This window comes from Salmo salar, chromosome 22 (assembly GCF_965601325.2).
Source record: "Salmo salar chromosome 22, fSalSal1, whole genome shotgun sequence".
Lineage (NCBI taxonomy): Eukaryota > Metazoa > Chordata > Actinopteri > Salmoniformes > Salmonidae > Salmo > Salmo salar.
In genome coordinates this window covers 53,821,108-53,842,155 of record NC_138312.1, presented here as the reverse complement: position 1 = coordinate 53,842,155, position 21,048 = coordinate 53,821,108, and the positions used below count along the sequence as shown (strand labels likewise).

Here is a 21,048-nt window from a genome sequence, read left to right as displayed (position 1 = left end):
CCACCACGCACTGGGGCCAGAGGATGAGCACCCGGCAGCTCTTCCTCTTCCACTGGCAGGAGCGTGCGCAGGGTGTGCGCCTCAAGCCTCACCTGGATGAGACAGAGCTGTTCGCCCAGCAGAAACATGACTCCCAGCTACGCACCTGGCACCGCGGTGCCCACGCTCAGAGATACATGGCCCACCTGGGGCACTGTAGCCGTGGGGTGGAGGGCAGGGTGGAAGTGAGGCAGCTGGGGATGCCGCAGAACACGGCCATGAGGGCCCAGGCAAGGAGTGCGTGGATGGGGGATGCGTGACCAGAGCTGCAGGTCAAGAACAGGGCGGATGGCCAAGAGCCTGGTCCTGGAGAGCCGTGAACGCAGGATTTTATTCCAGCCCAGCACTAACACACCAGTTCCTAACTACTCTGGATTGAATCGCATGAGCAGTTGGATCATTTGAATCAGATGTGTTAGTGTTGGGTTGGAACAAAAACCTGCTAACAGACAATGTTTCCCCCTTGTTCATTTAGTCAGAAGTTTGCCTACCTCTCCCACGTCGGACGTTGAGTAAGCACTTTCGCAAAGGTTCCGAGCAGCAAGACTCCCTTCATGAATTCATCAAGAGACAGAAAAGTAGATGAACGGACATTTATAATCAAGATAAACCAGTGAAAAAAAAGGTGCAGCATAAGGGTGCAATTACATTAGTCAGATATGGGGAAATAAGATGTCTTGAGCAACCTGGATGACAGAATGTGACACTGCTTATTGGTGAACAAAGGTAGCAACCAGAGAGAGAAATGAGAACAATATTGTAAAGAAATATAAATACTGTATGATTAAAGCAATTTCAAAGGGAGTTGAAAACTGTTAAATGGGGAATAAAGTACCTTTAAATCTTAAATGATTGCGTTGCCGTTGCACCATCGCAGCATACAGTGCCTTCGGAAACCCCTTGACTTTTCCACATTTTGTTACTTTACAGCCTTATTCTGAAATTGATTACATAATTTCCCCCCACATCAATCTACATATAATACCCCCATAAAGACAAAGCGAAAAAAGGTTTTTAGATATTTTGCACAAGAAAAAAGAAATCAGACCCTTTGCTATGAGACTCAGGTGCATCCTGTTTCCACTGATCATCCTTGATACGTTTTTACAACTTGATTTGAGTCCAACTGTGGTAAATTCTATTGATTGGACATGATTTGGAAAGGCACACACCTGTCTATATAAGGTCCCACAGTTGACAGTGCGTGTCAGAGCGAAAACCAAGCTATGAGGTTGAAGTAATTGTTCCGTAGAGCTCCGAGACTGGATTGTGTCAAGGCAAAGATCTGGGGAAGGGTACCAAAACATTTTTGCAGCATTCAAGGTCCCCAAGAACACATTGGCCTCCATCATTCTTAAATGGAAAAAGTTTGGAACCACCAAGACTCTTCCTAGAGCTGGCCAACCGGCCAAACTGAGCAATCGGGGTAGAAGGGCCTTGGTCAGGGAGGTGACCAAGAACCCGATGGTCACTCTGACACAGCTCCAGAGTTCTGCAGCACGCCACCAATCAGGCCTTTATGCTAGAGTTTCCAGACCGAAGCCATTCCTCAGTAAAAGGCACATGACAGCCCGCTTGGAGTTAGCCAAAAGGCACCTTAAGGAAACAAGAAACCAAGATTGAACTCTTTGGCCTGGAGGAAACCTGGCACCATCCCTACGGTGAAGCATCATGCTGTGGGGATGTTTTTCAGTGGTAGGAACTGGGAGACTAGGCAGGATCAAGGTAAAAATGAACGGAGCAAAGTATAGAGAGCTTGATAAAAACCTGCTCCAGATCGCTCGGGACCTCAGACTGGGGCGAAGGTTCACTTTCCAACAGGACAACGACCATAAGCGTATAGCCAAGACAACGCAGGAGAGACTTCGGGACAAGTCTCTGAATGTCCTTGAGTAGCCAAGCCAGAGCCCGGACTTGAACCCGATCGAACATCTCTGGAGAGACCTGAAAATAGCTGTGCAGTGACGCTTCCCATCCAACTTGACAGAGCTTAAGAGGATCTGCAGAGAAGAATGGGAGAAACTCCCCAAATACAGGTGTGCCAAGGTGTAGCGTCATACCCAAGAAGACTTGAGGCTGTAATCACTGTGAAAGGTGCTTCAACAAAGTACAGAGTAAAGGGTCTGAATACTTATGTAAATGTGATATTTCAGTTTTTATTAATTTATACATTTTTGAAAACCTGTTTTTGCTTTGTCATTATGGGACATTGTGTGTAGATTGATGAGATAAAAAAATACTATTTAATACATTTTAGAATAAGGCTGTAACATAACAACATGTGGAAAAAGTGAAGCGGTCTGAATACTTCCTGAATGCACTGTATACAGGGGAGTGATGGGAGTATTAACATTTGATGTATCATTTGCCCTGCATAGAAATCAAGATCTATATAGATTTCAATAGTGTTCAATAGTGTATTTTTGATAGTCACAATACTCTTGTATACATATCAATATATTCTACTTGCCAATATGTTATGCATGTCATTATATTCTCCATGTCGTTATATTATCCATGTCAATATATTCTCCATGTCAATATATTCTCCATGTCAATATATTCTACATGTCATTATATTCTTGTGTATTTCTTTAATTCCTGTGTACCTTTTTTCATTTCTCGTGTGTATTTATTTCATATGACGTAGTATTACTGCAACGTTGAGGAAGAGCATGCAAGCAAGCATTTCACTGTACTGTTTACACCCGCGGTAGTCTGTGCAACTGACATTAAGGTCTGAAAGGCATGAAGATTATGATCACTTGCCCAAAAATGTAAAGTAGCTATTGCCACCTACACACAGTGGAAGAACCAGAAAGACCATTCTAGTGAAAGGGTGTATTTTTCTGTGTGATGTTTGAGACATTCTTTTGACCTGGGTAGGGCTCCCTTTAAAAGTCCTGGCATCCTTTCATTACTTACAGTACTGCAGTACTACAACAAGCAACTCAATCCACTTACCAACACAACCACATGAGAGACAGCTTCAATGGGTTTTGGTAAGTCAACTAACACTGCTCATTGCAAGATTTTTCAGATGCTGAAAAATGTGACTATTGCATTGTCAAGGTAGCCTATGTCATGTTTAGTGACAGAGGGTAATATAGTACAGTGAATGGGTAATTGGGTGACTTGACTTGTAGAATGGAACATTTTCTTACAAAGAAAGATCATCCTTGTTGGTGTTTGTTCATCTGTTAAATTAATTTGATTTCTGACAGCTTTTATTATTTATGAGCCATTAAAGAATATATGCAAAGTTGGCCTGTAGTGTATTGCATAGATAACACTTTAGCAAACTATATAAATATTTACAGATAGGGGCAGATCAGCAAATTACTGGACTTGAAGATCTGCTGCTGCCTTTGTACATATAGTATTTGAATACAGGTATACTGTATTTTACTATAATGTGTTACCTGTGCAATATACAGGCTTACTTTTTGGGGGGATTCTCCCTGCCTTTAAGGGGCTTTTTTCATCACTAATCTTCTGCCATGTTTCACTTGAATTATTGTCATAGGTTCCTCATACCATTTCATACTGGCCCAAGGCTGTCTTTTACATAGAGATCATGTTAAATTCTAATTCCTAAGTCTATGGTCTTTCGCCTATTTCTTTCTGCATTGTTATAGTGTAGACACTATATAAATAATTACATAGAATATGTTATTGTACTTACCTGCAGTATAGCATGATTATTATTCATGTAGTCATGGTTATTATTGGCATTGGCCTTGACCGTGACTTTTCCCCGTTGATGTCATCACCCAGAGTTGTACCTGTTCAATGCAACTCTACCAAAGGAAAGTCATATTGAATTGCATGTGGGCATTCCTTGTCAAGTTACTACATATTTTTGGCGATGAGGATAAAACTTGATCAGTTAGGAAACAGTGGAGGTTGTGTCAGCTAGCTAGCTTAATGAGCGACGGAGAGCAGCCGCCGCTGGAGGGCAACTTCATCGGTGACAACCAGCAGCACGTGGAAAACGCTAACGAGGATCAAGGACAAGTTGGCGTTATAATGGCAATGTTTGGGACTATCACTGAGTTTGTGGAAGACAACGAGGACTGGGCAGAATATCTGGAAAGGTTGGGACACTTTTTTTCTTGGCAAATGGAATTAGAGATGAGGCTAAACAGCGCTCTATTCTCTTGAGCGTGTGTGGGGCTAAAACCTACAAGCTCATGAGGAATTTGGCTAAGCCACGGAGACCGGGAGAAATTCCCTTTGTGGATCTAGTTGCTCTCGTTCAGACTCACCACAATCCAAAGCCTTCAGTGATTGTCCAGAGGTTCAAATTGAACTGCCATTCTCAGAAAACAGGTCAGTCTGTTGCTAACTTTGTTGCTGAATTATGTGAGCTCTCTGAACATTGTGAGTTTGGGGCTATGTTAGAGGACATGCTCCGTGACAGATTAGTCTTTGGCATTAATGAGGACAGCATACAGTTTGTTGGAGGAAGCCACACTGACTTTCAAGAGAGCATAGCAACTATCTCAAGGAATGGAGATGGCTGCTAATAATGTCAAAAAATATTCAAAAGGCCAGCAGTGTAAGTTGTGCAGTGCATCAGGTGACAAAAGAGGCATCAGGGAAAAGCAGTGGAATGCTTCAGATGTAGGGGAACACATTATGCAAACAACTGTAAGATCAAGGATACGGTCTGTCACAATTGCAACAAAATGGAACATTTAGCTAAAAAATGCAGGGGTCCAAGGAGCAAGCCAGGGGGTGGGCAGACTGGGCAGGGCAAGTTCACAGCAATTAAGCCACAGTCAGCAGCACACCACCTAGTGAGCACAGTGGAGGAGGAAGAGCTTTGTTCCTATCTATGCTACAGTGGAGGTAGATAGAAAGCAGATGAGGAGACCATACCATTGCTGGGGGCTCTGGAGGTGGACAATAGCCAGGAAACGAGAGCACTGCTCCTGGCGGTGAAAGGGAAGGGGCCTAGTTTACTAGGGCGTGACTGGCTCACCAAAATACAACTGAACTGGGGTGAGATAAAACACACGAGTGACTGAGGATGTCATTCAAAAGTACCCTGAGATTTTCAAAGATTAACTGGGCACACTGTAGGGCACTGCAGTTAAGCTGTTCGTGGATCCTCAGGCCGAGCCTCGCTTTTTCAAGGCCAGGACAGTCCGATGCGCCATGAAAAAGAAAGTTGAGGATGAGTTGGAGCGGCTGCAGGGAACAAACATCATTACTCTCATTCAGTTCACCCGCTGGGCAGCTCCAATCGTTCCTGTTCTGAAAAGTGATAGCACGGTGCGTATATGTGGGGACTACAAGCTCACCATCAACAGGGCCTCTAAGCTGGATGCTTACCCGCTGCCGGGGGTGGAGGACCTGTTTGCGACGTTTGCTGGAGGCAAGATGTTCTCAGAGCTTGACATGAGTCACGCCTACCAACAGCTCCTCCTGGACGAGGACTCGAAAGAGTATGTCACAGTCAACACCCACAAAGGCTTGTTCAGGTACAACCGCTTGGTTTTCGGAGTGGCGTCCAGCCCAGCCATTTTCCAGAGGACAATGGACAATCTGCTGCAGGGGATCCCTCATGTAGTAGTGTACCTGGACGATATCCTGGTTACAGGGGAGAGGGAGGAGGAACACCCCCACCATCTGGATCAGGTGTTAGCGAGTTTTCTCCAAGGCAGAGCTGCGCCTGAAGCGTAGCAAGTGCACATTCCAAGCACAGAGTTTGACATACCTAGGTCACAAGATCACAGCGCAGGGTCTGTGTCCTGTGGAGGACAAAGTCAGGGCAATCAAGGATGCTCCAAATCCCAAGAACGTGTCTGAGCTCAGGTCGTACCTGGGCATGGTGAACTACTATGGTAAGTTCCTCCATGAGCTGTCAACAGTGTTGGCTCCACTTTATCAGCTGCTCCACAAAGACTGTAAATGGAAGTGGGGGCCAGCTCAAGAGAAAGCTTTCAAGGAAGTGAAAGCACTACTACAATAAGCACAACTGCTGGTTAATTTTGACCAAGACAAAGACATCATTCTGTCATGTGACGCCTCGCTCTATGGCGTCGGGGCAGGATGCTCTCATCAGATGGAGGATGGGTCAGAGGACCCATTGGATTCACATCACACACACTGACAAGTGCTGAGAAGGGTTATTCACAGTTAGACAAGGAAGGTCTGGCCATAGTTCTTTCATCAGTACCTCTACGGTCGTCATTTCACCATAAGCACTGACCACAAACCACTGACCTTTTCAGTGATTCAAGATGCATTCCTCCCATGGCTTTAGTAAGGATACCGTGCTGGGCTCTCACACTGTCAGCTTACCAGTACACTATTGTGTACAGAGCGGGGAAGGACAATGCAAACGCAGACGCGTTCAGCCGTCTCCCGCTACCAGAGATGCCCGCCACAACTGTGGTGCCTCTCGAGACAATTTTCCTAATGGAGAGATTGTCAAACACACCTGTGAATGCCAAACAGATCAAGCAATGGACAGACTGGGATCCTATCCTGGCTCAAGTGCAAAGATTCCTTATGCAGGGCTGGCCTCCTGTAATAGAGGATGATGGACTGAGACCTTATGCCAAGTGCAAAACTGAGCTGAGTGTGCAGGATGGCTGCATACTCTGGGGTTCCAGAGTGGTTGTTCCACTCCCTGGCCATTCACAAGTCATGGATGAGGCCCATGAGGCTCACCCGGGTGCCTCCCGGATGAAATGTTTAGCCAGATCTTACATCTGGTGGCCTAACATAGATCGGGAAATAGAAAACAAGTGAAATCATGCTCTGAGTGCCAGATCAACCAGAAGATGGCGCCACTACATCTGTGGGAGTGGCCTGATCGCCCATGGTCCAGGCTGCACATAGACTTTGCAGGCCCTTTCGTGGGCCACATGTTCTTTGTCATGTGGCTGGAGGCTCACATCATGAGCAACATCACAGCGACCACAACCATCAAAAAGATTTGGCAGGTGTTTGCAACCCATGGTCTGCCTGACTTGCAACAACCTTTACCTGTGATTTTTTTCCCATGACTTAATGCAGAAAAACGGAATTTGCCATGTCCGCAGCGCGCTGTTTCGACAGGCCTCAAACGGCTTAGCGGAGCGGGCTGTGCAGACACTGAAAGAGGGGCTCAAAAAGATGACTTGGGGAACCATCACAACTAAACTCTCTCGGTTCTTGTTCCAATACTGCATCAGCCACAAACAACAACAGGACAGGCTCCAGCTGAGATGTTGATAGGCAGAAAGCCAAAAGCTCACCTGGATCTACTGCGTCCGGACATCAAAGCACGAGTGGAACGGAAGCAGGAGAAACAAAAAGAGAGACATGACCACGACGCAAGGGAGAGACAGTTAAAACCCAATGACACTGTCTACATCCGCAACTTCACAAGCAGCCAACGCTGGCTGCCAGGTACCATTCTGAGTCAGAGTGGCCCAGTCTCCTTTGTGGTCAAACTGACTGATGGTCGAGTCATACGCAGACACCAGGACCACATTCACCTGCGCTATGACAAAGAAAATGCCATGTTTTCAGACGGAACAGCTGCGGGTGGTAGTATACAAGTGGAAACCCCACAGGAAATAGTATCTGAGAAAGAGGTGCATTCAGTGGTTCCTGCAGAGGGTGATGGACATTCCTCTCACAAACACCCAACCTGCTCCTGTGCCCTCAGACCCAGCTCCACTGGGACACGCCATACCTGTGTCTCGTAGCACACCAGGAGTACTGCGCAGATCACAGCGAAGTCACAAGCCTCCTGAAAGACTAACTCTGTAGTTGAGACCGAGAGCCTTGTGGTGTTAGTGTTTTTTTGGACCAGCAGACTTAGTTGAAAAGTCATTTTTTGTTTGTTTACATTTACATTAACACTAGCAGAAGTTCTACAGTGTTAACATTGATGTGGTTTACTTGTTCATCTTAAGTTTTCTCACAGGGGGGATTGAAATTAAGGGGGGAGAAGTGTTATAGTGTAGACACTAAATAAATAATTACATGGAATATGTTATTGTACTTACCTGCAGTATAGTATGATTACTATTCATGTGGCGGTATCACTTTGCTGTGTTTGTTTGTACATGGCTGTACACCTTTTATTAGGTTGAAAGTAAAGGAAAGTAATATTGATTTGCGTGTGGGCATTCCTTGTCAAGTTACTACATGCCTTATGCATGGTGAAAGGCTACAAGTGTTTTCTCTATCCAGTGATCTAAACTAGCCCAACTGATAGTGTTTCTACTATGTTGCTGTCAGGCAAAAATGTGACAAACAAACATTGGGCAAGACAACATCAAACACAGAAACAGACACCCACAGTAGAAAACATAAAAGTTGTATTATCAGGAAATATAGAAAAGCGGGATTTTAACTAAGGGATAATTCAGTTTCAAATGAAAAATGTTTTATCTATATATGTATTAATTTCATTCTTTCTTGAAGACGTTGGTAAAGTAGAGCTCCACTGTGAGAAGAACAACACAGCCCACAAAACCAATGACATCTCAGTGAACAGACTGATAGTCAGGAGAGGCCAGTCCTTCCTGGTCACCTTTGAACTCCATGGCCCCTCCAGGCCCACAACAGACTTCCTGGAGCTGAAGGTGGAGACAGGTGAGCTATCTAGAATAGAAAATAGAATAACTTTATTTATCGCTGCTATTTATTAGGGCTGTTTGTATTAAAAGTTTCCCGGACCCAGATTATGCTAGTCCTGGACTAAAACACACTAGGATGGATCTAGGCTAGGGTAGGGAAATCAGCCCTATGTTAGTCCCCTTTGACAAGACAGACACGTGCAGTAATAATGACATTGGAACAAACCCTTGTATGCATTTTACATACCTGAGTTGGGGTCAATTCAATTTAATCTAAAAACTGAATTGCACCAATGACAGGACTTGAGATACCTCCACTTGTAATGTATATGTACTCCTGACATCAACGTTACGCTGTCAGAAAATATTGAATCTTATTGGACAAATACACTGAGTGTACAAAACATTAGGAACACCTGCTTTTTCCATGATATAGACTGACCAGGTGAATCCTGGTGAAAGCTATGATCCCTAATTGAATCCACTTCAATCAGTGTAGTTGAAAGAGAGGAGACAGGTTAAAGGATTTTTAAGCCTTGAGACAACTGAGACATGGATTGTGTATGTGTGTCATTCAGAGGGTGAATGGGCAAGACAATAGATTTAAGTGCCTTTGAACAGGGTATGGTAGTAGGTGCCAAGCGCACCGGTTTGAGTGTGTCAAGAACTGCAATGCTGCTGGGTTTTTCACACTCAACAGTTTCCCATGTGTTTCAAGAATGGTTCACCACCCAAAGGACATCCAGCTAACTTGACACAACTGTGAGAAGCATTGGCGTCAACATGGACCAGAATCCCTGAGGAACGCTTTCGACACCATGTAGTGTTCATGCCCCGGAGAATTGAGGCTGTTCTGAGGGAAAATGGGGACAACTCAATATTAGGAAGGTGTTCCTAATTTTTTGTACTCCCAGTGTATAGTACCTCACTGTTTCTGAAAGTGTTCATCAATTTCATTCTTACTGAACACAACCCACAACATCCTCCCTTCTCCATCCAGGGCCCCAGCCTTCGGAGGCATTGGGGACCAGGTCAGTGTTCGGGCTACCTGAGGGCTGTGGGAAGGGTTCCTCCTGGAAGTCCAAGGTTCACCAGGGCTCAGTGTTCCTGGCGGGCTCAATCACCCTGGACATCACCAGCCCAGCAGATGCCCCAGTGGGAGAGTACAGCCTGTCTGTAAAGACCAGCGCCACCTCCTCGGTGGGCAGCAGCCTGGGCAAGCTCCTTCTGCTGTTTAATCCCTGGTGCAAAGGTAAACACAATTCAATTCAAAACAACTTTATTATCCCTCATGGGGAATTCTGGGTCAATGAATTAACTTCCTGTGAACGAGATTGGAGAGTATGGTAAGGCATATTTAATACATTATAATGGAGTATAAAGCATTCATAAAAATGTTAACTAGAACTGTGATATATTAACTTTTTTAATCTGTCACATTTGTCGTATGATGAAGGAGACCAAGGCGCAGCGTGTGTATCGTTCCACATTTTATTATAACTGTGAAACTATGCAAAACACAAGTAAACTACTAAACAAAATAACAAACCGTGACGAAGAGGTGAAACATACACTACCTCAAAATAATCTGCCACAAAACCTAGTGGGAAAAACAACTTAAATATGATCCCCAATTAGAGACAACGATGACCAGCTGGCTCTAATTGGAGATCATCACCCCCCCAAAAAACATAGAAAAACAGAAACTAGAACCACACAACATAGAAAACTTAAACTAGACAAAAACCCCTGTCACGCCCTGACCTACTCTACCATAGAAAATAAAAGCTTTCTATGGTCAGGACGTGACATAATCACACGAAGGAGAACAAATGCTGTGACTGCATCAATACAGCCATGGTAACACACAGTCAATATTTGATACAGTATCCAGAGGGTGTCAAATGTAGCATTCCTGAATGTTCTCATCAGTTTAAAAGCTGGAAATGGCTAACTTTACAGAGATTGTTGTAACCCATGTCGCTGTATGGGTTGGAAAGATGCCTCATAACTGTTTTGGGACATAATAGACACACAGATACAAACAATGGGCCACAACATCCAGAGCAACATTATATGAATGACAGTCTGTGGTTATGAATGCTGTTCTCTAATATCAAAGTGGTGGCATTGCTGTTGAAACCATGTGATGAGTTCATTGGTAGCACAGCCTGGTAGCACAGCTTGGTAGCACACCCTGGTAGCACAGCCTGGTAGCACAGGTTGGTAGCACAGCTTGGTAGCACAGCATTTTAGCACAGCTTGGTAGCACAGCATTTTAGCACAGCCTGGTAGCACAGCTTGGTAGCACAGCATTTTAGCACAGCTTGGTAGCACAGTCTGGTAGCACAGCTCGGTAGTACAGCCTATTAGCACAGCCTGGTAGCACAGTCTGGTAGCACAGCCAATTAGCACAGCCTAGTAGCTCAGCTTGGTAGCACAGCCTGGTAGCACAGCCTATTAGCACGGCTTGGTAGTGCAGCCTCGTAGCACAGCTTGGTAGCATAGCCTATTAGCATGGCTTGGTAGCACAACCTGGTAGCACAGTCTGGTAGCACAGCCTGGTAGCACAGCTTGGTAGCGCATCGTGGTAACAGCTTTGTAACATTCTGGTAACACAGTCTGGTAACATACTGGTAACATACTGGTAACACAGCTTGGTAACACTACATTCTAGCATGGGAGACAGTGGTCATAACACAGTAACAGCATGATAACGTGTTAAAGTTACTAGCAATTTAAACCTTGTCCAGATACCCTTTCATTTCAGTTTGTATAGTAATGTATTATTATTTATCCTTTATTTAACCAGTCAAGTCAGTGGAACAAATTCTTATAATTCATGTTTTTAAAACGGCTGTATTTTGTTGCGGGCTGTAGAGGACTGGGTGCATCTACCTGAAGAGGAGGAGAGGCAGGAGTATGTGATGAGAGAACAAGGCCTGGTGTACAAAGGTTCTGACAAATACATCAGCTCTATGGCGTGGAACTTCGGACAGGTACACAGAACAAACAATACAGTATTGTACAGTTGAAAAGTACTAGCTAGCTGCTTATAACAGGGCTTGTTTCCAGGACACAGATTAAATATATTCCTCAACTAAAAAGCAAACTCAATGGAGAATCTCCATCCCAAATTATTTTTACTCTAGAGAAGTCCAGGACTAATCTGTTGTCCAGGAAACCGCCCCCAAGTGTCACACGATATCTTAGTCTACGTGATTGGCTAGAGTCCTGCGTGGCTCCATTGGTAAAGAATGGCTCTTGCAACGCAAGGGTTGTGGGGTTCGATTACCGCGGGAGACCAATACGAACACTTATCCACACGATACTGTAAGTCGCTCTGGATAAGAGCGTCTGTTAAATTACAAAATAGACAAGACATTTTAGAAATTGTTGCTAGCTAACCTGCCCAAATGTATTGTTTCTCCAGTTTGAAGACGATATAGTGGACATTTGCCTGAAGCTGCTTGATGTGAATCCCAAGTGTCTGAGTGACCCCGCAAAGGACTTCTCTGCTCGTTGCAACCCCATCTATGTCAGTAGGGTGGTCAGTGCCATGGTAAGATTGGAGATCTGACCCACACTAGTAACAGTGACAACATTATTGAACCCCACTAGTAACAGTGAACAGGTTTCCATCCAACCTTTTTATGTGAGTAAAGTACATGTCAGATAAAACATTTCATGACATTTCATGAAAGTGCTGATGGAAAATGTTGCAGTCAACTTTACAAATGTTGCCAAAAGAAAATGCACAAGACATGGTGGGATGGTTTTGAGTCGGTAAAATTAATTATGAGAGAAATGTTGGTGGAAATGCTTTTATGCGCAAATATTGATTTAATAACCATCATATCAAAGTAAACTTGGAATCACGCAATGACATCTTGTGTGGTCGTCCCACTACGACTCATCGGGAAAGCATGCCGTTTACTAGGCTACAGATAAATAAATTAATGATGAAGTTCACAGGGTGGTGAATGTGCAAGGTGATGAGCTTGATATTTCTTTCTATTAAATATTGAGGGCCTTATTCTGGTAACATGATCCTCGATGCTTGGCTGCCGTTTGACAAATAAAACATAATCTTATCATGTTGGCTATAGTGCATTTGGAAAGTATTCAGACCCTTGACAATTTCTACATTTTGTTACGGTACAGCTTTATTCTAAAATGTGACCAACCGCCTCGATCTTATGTAGGAAAATGTGATTATTATTCTTTCTTTTTTTCATTGGATAAAGGTAGAGACTCAGAGACAGAAAATAGTATCATACACTGCAGTTGAGGAACAATGAGGAAATAATCTGCTTTGAAACCCCATTTTTGAGAAAATATAATGTTTTGGTACACCTACTGGAGAGCTCTTCTTTGTCTACACCCATTCAGCATTGTTCACACCCTCATAACCCTTAGCCCTGTTCATCTCTTTAAGGATTCATATGTGAGGCCATGTGGTAAACACACGCTATATCAAATAAAATCTATGTTTATTTGTCACATGCACAGGATACAGAAGGTGTAAACAGTATAGTTATAGTACTTGCGTACTTGCATAGTAGCAATATCAGAAACAGAAATATATTTTATAAATATTTAATTGTTATTGAATCTGCAGGTAGCTAAAGCTAACAAACTAGGTTCAATGTTTGCTAGCTAAAAATAGGCTATAACTAGCAATGCAAATGGTTTTCTGATTCAAATAAAATTACTATGCAGATCATATACGTAACGTTTCTAGCGAGCCAGCAAGCTAACGTTTAGTAGCTAACTAACAGTATGCTTTAACTTGCAATGAAAACAACTTTATGACAAAATTAGTAAAGTATATCTGGGAAATGTAGTTAGACTCTTACCCGTATACATGGATGAACGCTTCACGGCAGACTGGAAACATTTAACTCGGATTTGTTTTAAGCTACTTCTTGTTTGGACAGATTTGTGTCAAGTCACTCCAGTTCACACTGACTGTGGCGTATGCAGCAAGTAGCCCATCACTTTTCCTACTGTTCTGTCGATAGCGCCTGATAAATTTAGGACATCAATGTTGTTGAGAAAAGTAGCAAAACCTTTGTAGTTCTCAATGGCTAACATTATATCTATCAAAAACGGCGCAGTAGAAATGACTGTCAACACATTCTGAACCGCTCATATTATAGACAGAAGCATGCTACATGGCAGACCAATCCAAACGCATCTCCCGGCAGGTCCAGCCCATACATTATCTCAGCCAATCATGGCTAGCAGGAAGGTTCCTGACTTTTTCCATGACTAAACCAACTAGGCTTGTAATTTAACAATTTTATTCGTATTTATGGATGGAATACGAGTTTATTATTAAGGTACATGAAAGTTCACATGTTCTAGAAGGCATTTCTGAGAAAAAAAATAACATTTTTATAAAAAAAATTATGTTTACGTTGAAATGCTGCTCCTGTGAAGTAGTGACGTGCGACATACACCTAGTTTCCTGAAACGAGTCACAACGAATTTAACAGCAAAAGTTTTTTTATTTCTTATCTCATCACACACAGCCTTTTATCTGAAAAAAAAGTCAATTTAATTTAATGGAAACATCTCTGGTGGGAAAATGTGCACATATTGTTTTTATTCTTTTATGATTTTAGAATATTCGCATGAAAATCTGTCGCCATTTGGATGGAAAACATTGTTGTAACATTGACAACATTGTTGACCCCCACTAGTAACAGTGACAACATTATTAAACCCATCTAGTAACAGTGACATTAATGAACCCCACTAGTAACCGTGACAACATTATTGAACCCCACTAGTAACAGTGACATCAATGAACCCCACTAGTAACCGTGACAACATTATTGAACCAAAGTAGTAAGTGACAACATTATTAAACCCATCTAGTAACAGTGACATTATTAAACCCATCTAGTAACCGTGACAACATTATTAAACTCATCTAGTAACCGTGACAACATTATTGAACTCCACTAGTAACAGTGACATTCTTTAAATTATTACATTTACATTTACATTTAAGTCATTTAGCAGACGCTCTTATCCAGAGCGACTTACAAATTGGTGCATTCACCTTATGATATCCAGTGGAACAACCACTTTACAATAGTGCATCTAAATCTTTGAAGGGGGGGGGGGGGGGGTTAGAAGGATTACTTTATCCTATCCTAGGTATTCCTTAAAGAGGTGGGGTTTCAGGTGTCTCCGGAAGGTGGTGATTGACTCCGCTGTCCTGGCGTTGTGAGGGAGCTTGTTCCACCATTGGGGTGCCAGAGCAGCGAACAGTTTTGGCTGGGCTGAGCGGGAACTGTACTTCCTCAGAGGTAGGGAGGCGAGCAGGCCAGAGGTGGATGAACGCAGTGCCCTTGTTTGGGTGTAGGGCCTGATCAGAGCCTGAAGGTACGGAGGTGCCGTTCCCCTCTCAGCTCCGTAGGCAAGCACCATGGTCTTGTAGCGGATGCGAGCTTCAACTGGAAGCCAGTGGAGAGAGCGGAGGTGCGGGGTGATGTGAGAGAACTTGGGAAGGTTGAACACCAGACGGGCTGCGGAGTTCTGGATGAGTTGTAGGGGTTTAATGGCACAGGCAGGGAGCCCAGCCAACAGCGAGTTGCAGTAATCCAGACGGGAGATGACAAGTGCCTGGATTAGGACCTGCGCCGCTTCCTGTGTGAGGCAGGGTCGTACTCTGCGAATGTTGTAGAGCATGAACCTATAGGATCGGGTCACCGCCTTGATGTTAGTTGAGAACGACAGGGTGTTGTCCAGGGTCACGCCAAGGTTCTTAGCACTCTGGGAGGAGGACACAATGGAGTTGATCATAAGCTCATAGTTCTGTATAAACAACACAAGAAAATACATTGGTTCATTTCTGGAACATCATCTAGCCCTGTTCACTATAAATGGTTCCAGTGCCACTAATTAAGGTGTTGTTATACATATAGGACTGGTTTCCCGGACCCAGATTAAATCAAGTCCTGGACTAAAAATAACTTTCCACACTGAACATGCTTTTTAGTCCAAGGCTATGCTCAATCTAGATCCAGGAAAGCAACTACATTTTAGATTGTGTTTTTGTACTTTCACTCAGCCAAATGACAGTTTTGAAATCTAATTTTAACATTATTGTCCTTGCCCAGATCAACGCTAACGATGACAGAGGTGTCCTGATGGGGCGGTGGGATGGTCGATACGATGGTGGCATGTCCCCCACTTACTGGAACGGTAGTGTGGAGGTACTAAGGAGGTGGCTCAAAAATGGCAGCAATCCAGTCAAGTATGGCCAGTGTTGGGTGTTCGCCGCTGTAATGTGCACAGGTAGGCTATCACTATCCAATCTCTCTTCAATTATTATTTTAGTCAATCAATCAATACAATGTTATTTAAATAGAACTGACTATTGCATGCGCTCAGACCCAGGGCTGTGATTGGTTTTTGAGAGGGATGGCAAGATTACCCACCACCTCTGATCAGAGGAGAGAGGCTGCGTGTCAATGCCTTGGATGTGCTTATTTTAGTTAACCAGTATTCTTTGAATGTGTTGTTTTAGTTAACCAGTATGCCTGAAATGTATTTCCTTGTCAGTACTGAGGTGTTTGGGAATCCCATGTCGAGTGGTTTCCAACTTTCAGTCAGCCCACGACACCGACAAAAACCTGACAATTGACGACTTCTTCTCCGACTATGGAGTCAGACCCAAACAGAGCCCCGACAGTGTATGGTAAGTGTAACATGAGGTCATTGTGGCTACAGTATGAAGAGTGATGCCAATAGCATGAAGTTTTGAAGACTGGTGTTTCTGCTCAGGAACTACCATGTGTGGGTGGAGGCCTGGATGAGACGGCCCGATCTCTCAGCAGGCTCCTTATACGATGGCTGGCAGGTTGTGGACCCCACCCCCCAGGAGAAAAGCACTGGTACGATCCAACTTCCATCTCATCTCACACCATCTTACATAATAACACACTTCTGGAGGTTGTATGTACTGTATGTTGTGTTACTGTGCAGATGGTTCTGAGTTCGTGTCCTAGGTCTGGGAGACATGAAGGGAACTCCCTGTTATACACTCATGTTGTTTTCTCTTCCCCTCCCCCAGATGTTTACTGCTGCGGCCCTGCTCCAGTCAAGGCAATACTGCAGGGTCACGTTGACCTCAAATACGATGTGCCCTTTGTCTTCGCCGAAGTCAACGCCGACCGTGTAACCTGGATGGTGTTCGCTGACGGCTCCAAGAAAAATATCTTCACGGACAGTGTGTCCGTAGGCCAGAACATCAGCACCAAGGCAGTGGGCAGCGACAAGAGAGTGGACATCACGGCAAACTATAAACATGCAGAGGGTTGGTATTGAATGAACCGAGAGTCTGACTATATCAAGATTGAACTGTTATCAATTGATTTCGGAACTAATGCAGCGTTACAAGGGTTATACCTATCATAAGGGTATAAACTTTTTATATATTTGAGAACTATGGTTGGTCTGGGAAAAAGTTCTGTACCTTTTTAAGAGATGATTCAGAAAGGTGAGATGTCTGCCTGTCACAAGATCATTTTCCCAGGTGAGTGAGAGCAACTGCTTGAGTCACCAGGTACTCATCCAAAATGTCACACATTTCAAACAGGCGCAGAAAAGGAGAGAGCTGTGTACAATCAAGCTGTGAAAAGAGTCAACATACCTGAAGAGAATTCAAACGGGATCCATAACGGCAAACCTGGCGTTTCCATGAAGATCGTGGAGCTGACCAAGCCGGTCAGCGGCAAAGACATCGACCTCAAGCTTGTACTGAACAGCAACGACAGTGAAACTCGGACACTAGTGATCAATGTCAACGTTCAGGCCATGAGATACACCGGGATCCCATCCTCCCAGATACAGACCGAATTGAAAGAACTGAAGCTCCTTCCCAACCAAGGTAGAGTGAAAATCTTCCAAACTCTTTCCGTGAGTAGGCCTACAAGGTTTAACTAACACAGTCGTGCACACAGGGAGGCATTTACATCACAGAACAAAGAGAACTGAAACACTTAACAAAACCAAGAGCACATTGCAGCTATTCACCTTCATAATTCTTTGTCAACATCCTTGGTATGACGCACATATCAATCTCAATGATTGATTTCGACAAAAACGTGGTGTGTTTCAGGAGTGAATATAGTTAGAATTTAACTGGTCAATTTAACAAAGCTGTAAAGTCTCATGTATAGCTGCCATAGCGTCGTAGCAAATCGACTGACTAACTCTTATGGCTGTCAGGTTGCTAACGTTGTACTGAGGACACACCAGAATGTTAGGGTTGCTAATGTGGTACTGAGGACGCTACAGAATGTTAGGGTTGCTAATGAGGACGCTACAGAATGTTAGGGTTGCTAACGTTGTACTGAGGATGCTACAGGATGTTAGGGTTGCTAACGTTGTACTGAGGACACCACAAAATGTTAACGTTTGTGATACCTTGACAATCAAATGCATTGTCTCTGTTGGCAGATCTGACTATACCCATCCACATCCCCTTCTCTGTGTACGGTGAGAAAATGCCTGAGAGCAACAGCATCAAGGTTTCGGCTGTGGTCACAGACAAGGACAAGAGTGAGGCAGTGTACATCACAGAGAAAGACCTTGTGCCAGAGAGCCCTTCGCTCACCATCAAAGTGAGTACTGCATATTCCCAACATTGTCATTTCGCAGTCTGTCAGATCCTTAAGCCACTCCAATAACCCACTTAGAACAGCTCAACTTTCTCTGAGCTACATTCATTGGGGTCATTAGTGAACAAGCCACGAGGGTCTTTACATACTCTTGGGTTACCATTTTCGTTTATAGGTGGCAAACACACTAGTAGCGAGAAAAGCAATTTGCAAGGACAATAACGGTTGGCCTGTGAATAAACGTGTTGTGAAGATGAAAATCTAAAGTGTTAGACTGTCATCTGAACAGTTGATCTATTAAATACAACGTTAATATCAGTAACAGCCATTAAACTGGAGATGGGGTTTATTCAGTGTGATAGTTCCAATATAATATACTATTTAGCAAATGCTTTTCTTCGAATGTGTGCTCTCTTTTAGGCCATTGGATCTGAATTGCAGTATAGTGACATGACGGCAGAGGTTGTGTTTGAGAACCCTCTATCCGAAGGTCTGAGAAACTGCTTCATAACAGTGACCGGCAGTGGCTTGCTGACTGAAACAATGGAAGCCAGGTAGGCATTTGTGACATTTCTCTGATGTCTTTACAAGCAAGGTTTCAGTTTGTCATAAAACCTGAATCCATCCCACTGTGCAAAAACTGGTTGAATCAACATTGTTTCCATGTAATTTCAACCCAAAACAATCAGTGTGATGATGTTGGATCAACATGGAAAACTGATTGGATGTGCAAAAAGTAAACTTTTAACCTTTTTTGTTGAGTTCTAATTCACATTAGGTGATAACTCAACCAAATGCAAATCAGAACTAGACGTTGAACTGATGTCTGTGCCCAGTGAAATGTGTCCAGATTTTAATCCTGGATGTGGACCCAGTTTTTGCCAAGTGGGATGGATTCAGGTTTTATGACAAACCGAAACTTTGCTTGTCAAGTTGACAATTTAGCTCTTAATCTCAGAAACCCAGGTAATTGTGTAAGATGCTTGATTAGGTTCTGAGGGAAAATGTTTGACAAAAGATACTAATGAGACTAGCAAAGTCACCAGTCCCCTAAACAGAAACTCTCAGCCAAGCCCCCCTTCTGAAAACTTCCAGCTTGAAATCATTGTCTGAAATCATTGCTTGAAATCCCCTCCCACACGTTCAGCACCACCTCCACCCAGTCCTGATATGTCCAGATATCTGGTGAGGAAACCAAAGCACGGAACTACGGTTCCTTGTTAGTTGTGGCATCACAGTCTTTTGACAGATGATTCAATACAATTTATGTTACGTAGTCTGTCCTGAAGAGATTATTTAGCTCTTGGCTAAACTAGAAAGTACATGCATTCATGGGCTGTTCATGTGGTTAAAGCTTAGAGTTTTTCCATCTGAAATATTTCACACTACCTTGTGTGTTGAAGTTTAGAGATCTAAAGCTGCCTTGAGGTATAATGTTTTTCACATGTGTCTCCTCAGAATGCCTTTGCTAAAACAAGGGCAACAACTACGTGTGAAGATGCCCTTTACTCCATACAGACCCGGTCCTAAGAAGCTAGTGGCTGGCTTCAACTGTGATCAATTCAGGGACATTAAGGCAAGCTGCAATGTGTACATCAAACCCGTCACCGGTGTTGTCCCCCCACTGCGTAGATAGTAAAGCCCTTGTGAGAATAACTCTAATAACTCAGATAAGTTCTGCAATTTATACCTTATTTTCCTGTTATATCCTATATCAGCCTTTCTTAAATTATGGGTCGCGACCCTGACCTGTTAATGATGGGTCGTGACGTGTCAGAGTAAATGTATAATTTTTTCATATATGTAGCGCGTCAATACTTCACAGGAAAGGGATTTGAACTTAAACTTTTGATGGTCCTGAAATGCCTTCTGGAACATGTGAACCTTCATGTACCTTAATAACAAATGTGTATGCCATCTGTAAATACGAATAAAATTGTGAAATTACGAGCCTAGTTTGTTTAGCCACTGAAAATGCCCGGAACCTTCCCGCTAGCCATGATTGGCTGAGGTAATGGAAGAGCTGGACATGTCAAGACATGAGTTCGGATTGGTCTGCCATGTAGCAAGCTTCTGTCTATAACATGAGCTGGTCAGTATGTGTTGCTCTCCACTTTCTAGAGGAGCGAGTTTTGAAATCAGTGGAATGCCCGGTGGAATTACAGTATGATAGCTAATGAGAGGGAGAAAATTCTGCCGTTTGATTGCAGATATGCAGAGGGAGTCGAAAGGATAAAACACAGAAGGCTGTTGTATAAAACATCTGTCTCCAGATTACATCTTCAAACTAAGGGCAACCATGGCATCCGTGACAGAGAGGGAGAAGCGTTCATCTATGTATTTGGGTAAGAGAGTCTATCTAGCTACAGTACTTTCTCCACATTTTGTTACGTTACAGCCTTATTCTAAAACGTATTAAATGGCTTTTTCCCCTAATCAATCTACACATAATACCACATTTACAAATGTATTAAAAATATTTTAAAAAAACTGTAATACCACATTTGCATAAGTATTCAGACCCTTTACGCAGTCCTTTTTTTGAAGCAAGTTTGGCAGCGATTACAGCCTTGAGTCTTCTTGGGTAGGACACTACAAGCTTGGCACACCTGTTTTTGGGGAGTTTCTCCCATTCTTCTCTGCAGATCCTCTTAATCTCTGCCAGGTTGGATGGGGAGCATCACTGCACAGCTATTTTCAGGTCTCTCCAGAGATGTTAGATCAAGTCCGGGCTCTGGCTGGGCCAATCAAGGAAATTCAGAGACTTGTCCCGAAGCCAC

The 21,048-nt window shown here is 43.5% G+C and overlaps 1 protein-coding gene across 2 annotated transcripts; it reads left to right on the top strand.

Annotated features, from left to right (window-relative positions):
• Positions 1-2,926: 2,926 nt before the first annotated feature.
• LOC106583691 (protein-glutamine gamma-glutamyltransferase 2) lies at positions 2,927-20,215 on the top strand. 2 transcript variants are annotated; one of them, XM_014168189.3, is made up of 13 exons: positions 2,927-3,041; positions 8,473-8,643; positions 9,628-9,879; positions 11,508-11,626; positions 12,061-12,189; positions 15,764-15,941; positions 16,209-16,344; positions 16,431-16,540; positions 16,720-16,962; positions 17,245-17,535; positions 18,108-18,271; positions 18,689-18,822; positions 19,727-20,215. In XM_014168189.3, exons 1-13 carry the CDS (start codon positions 3,032-3,034, stop codon positions 19,902-19,904), a joined length of 2,115 nt encoding a protein of 704 aa, XP_014023664.3. In that variant the 5' UTR covers positions 2,927-3,031; the 3' UTR covers positions 19,905-20,215. The 2 variants fall into 2 exon arrangements, with proteins under 2 accessions (XP_014023664.3, XP_014023663.3); XM_014168188.3 differs by having other exon boundaries at positions 2,969-3,041; positions 8,461-8,643.
• The last annotated feature ends 833 nt before the right edge of the window (positions 20,216-21,048 follow it).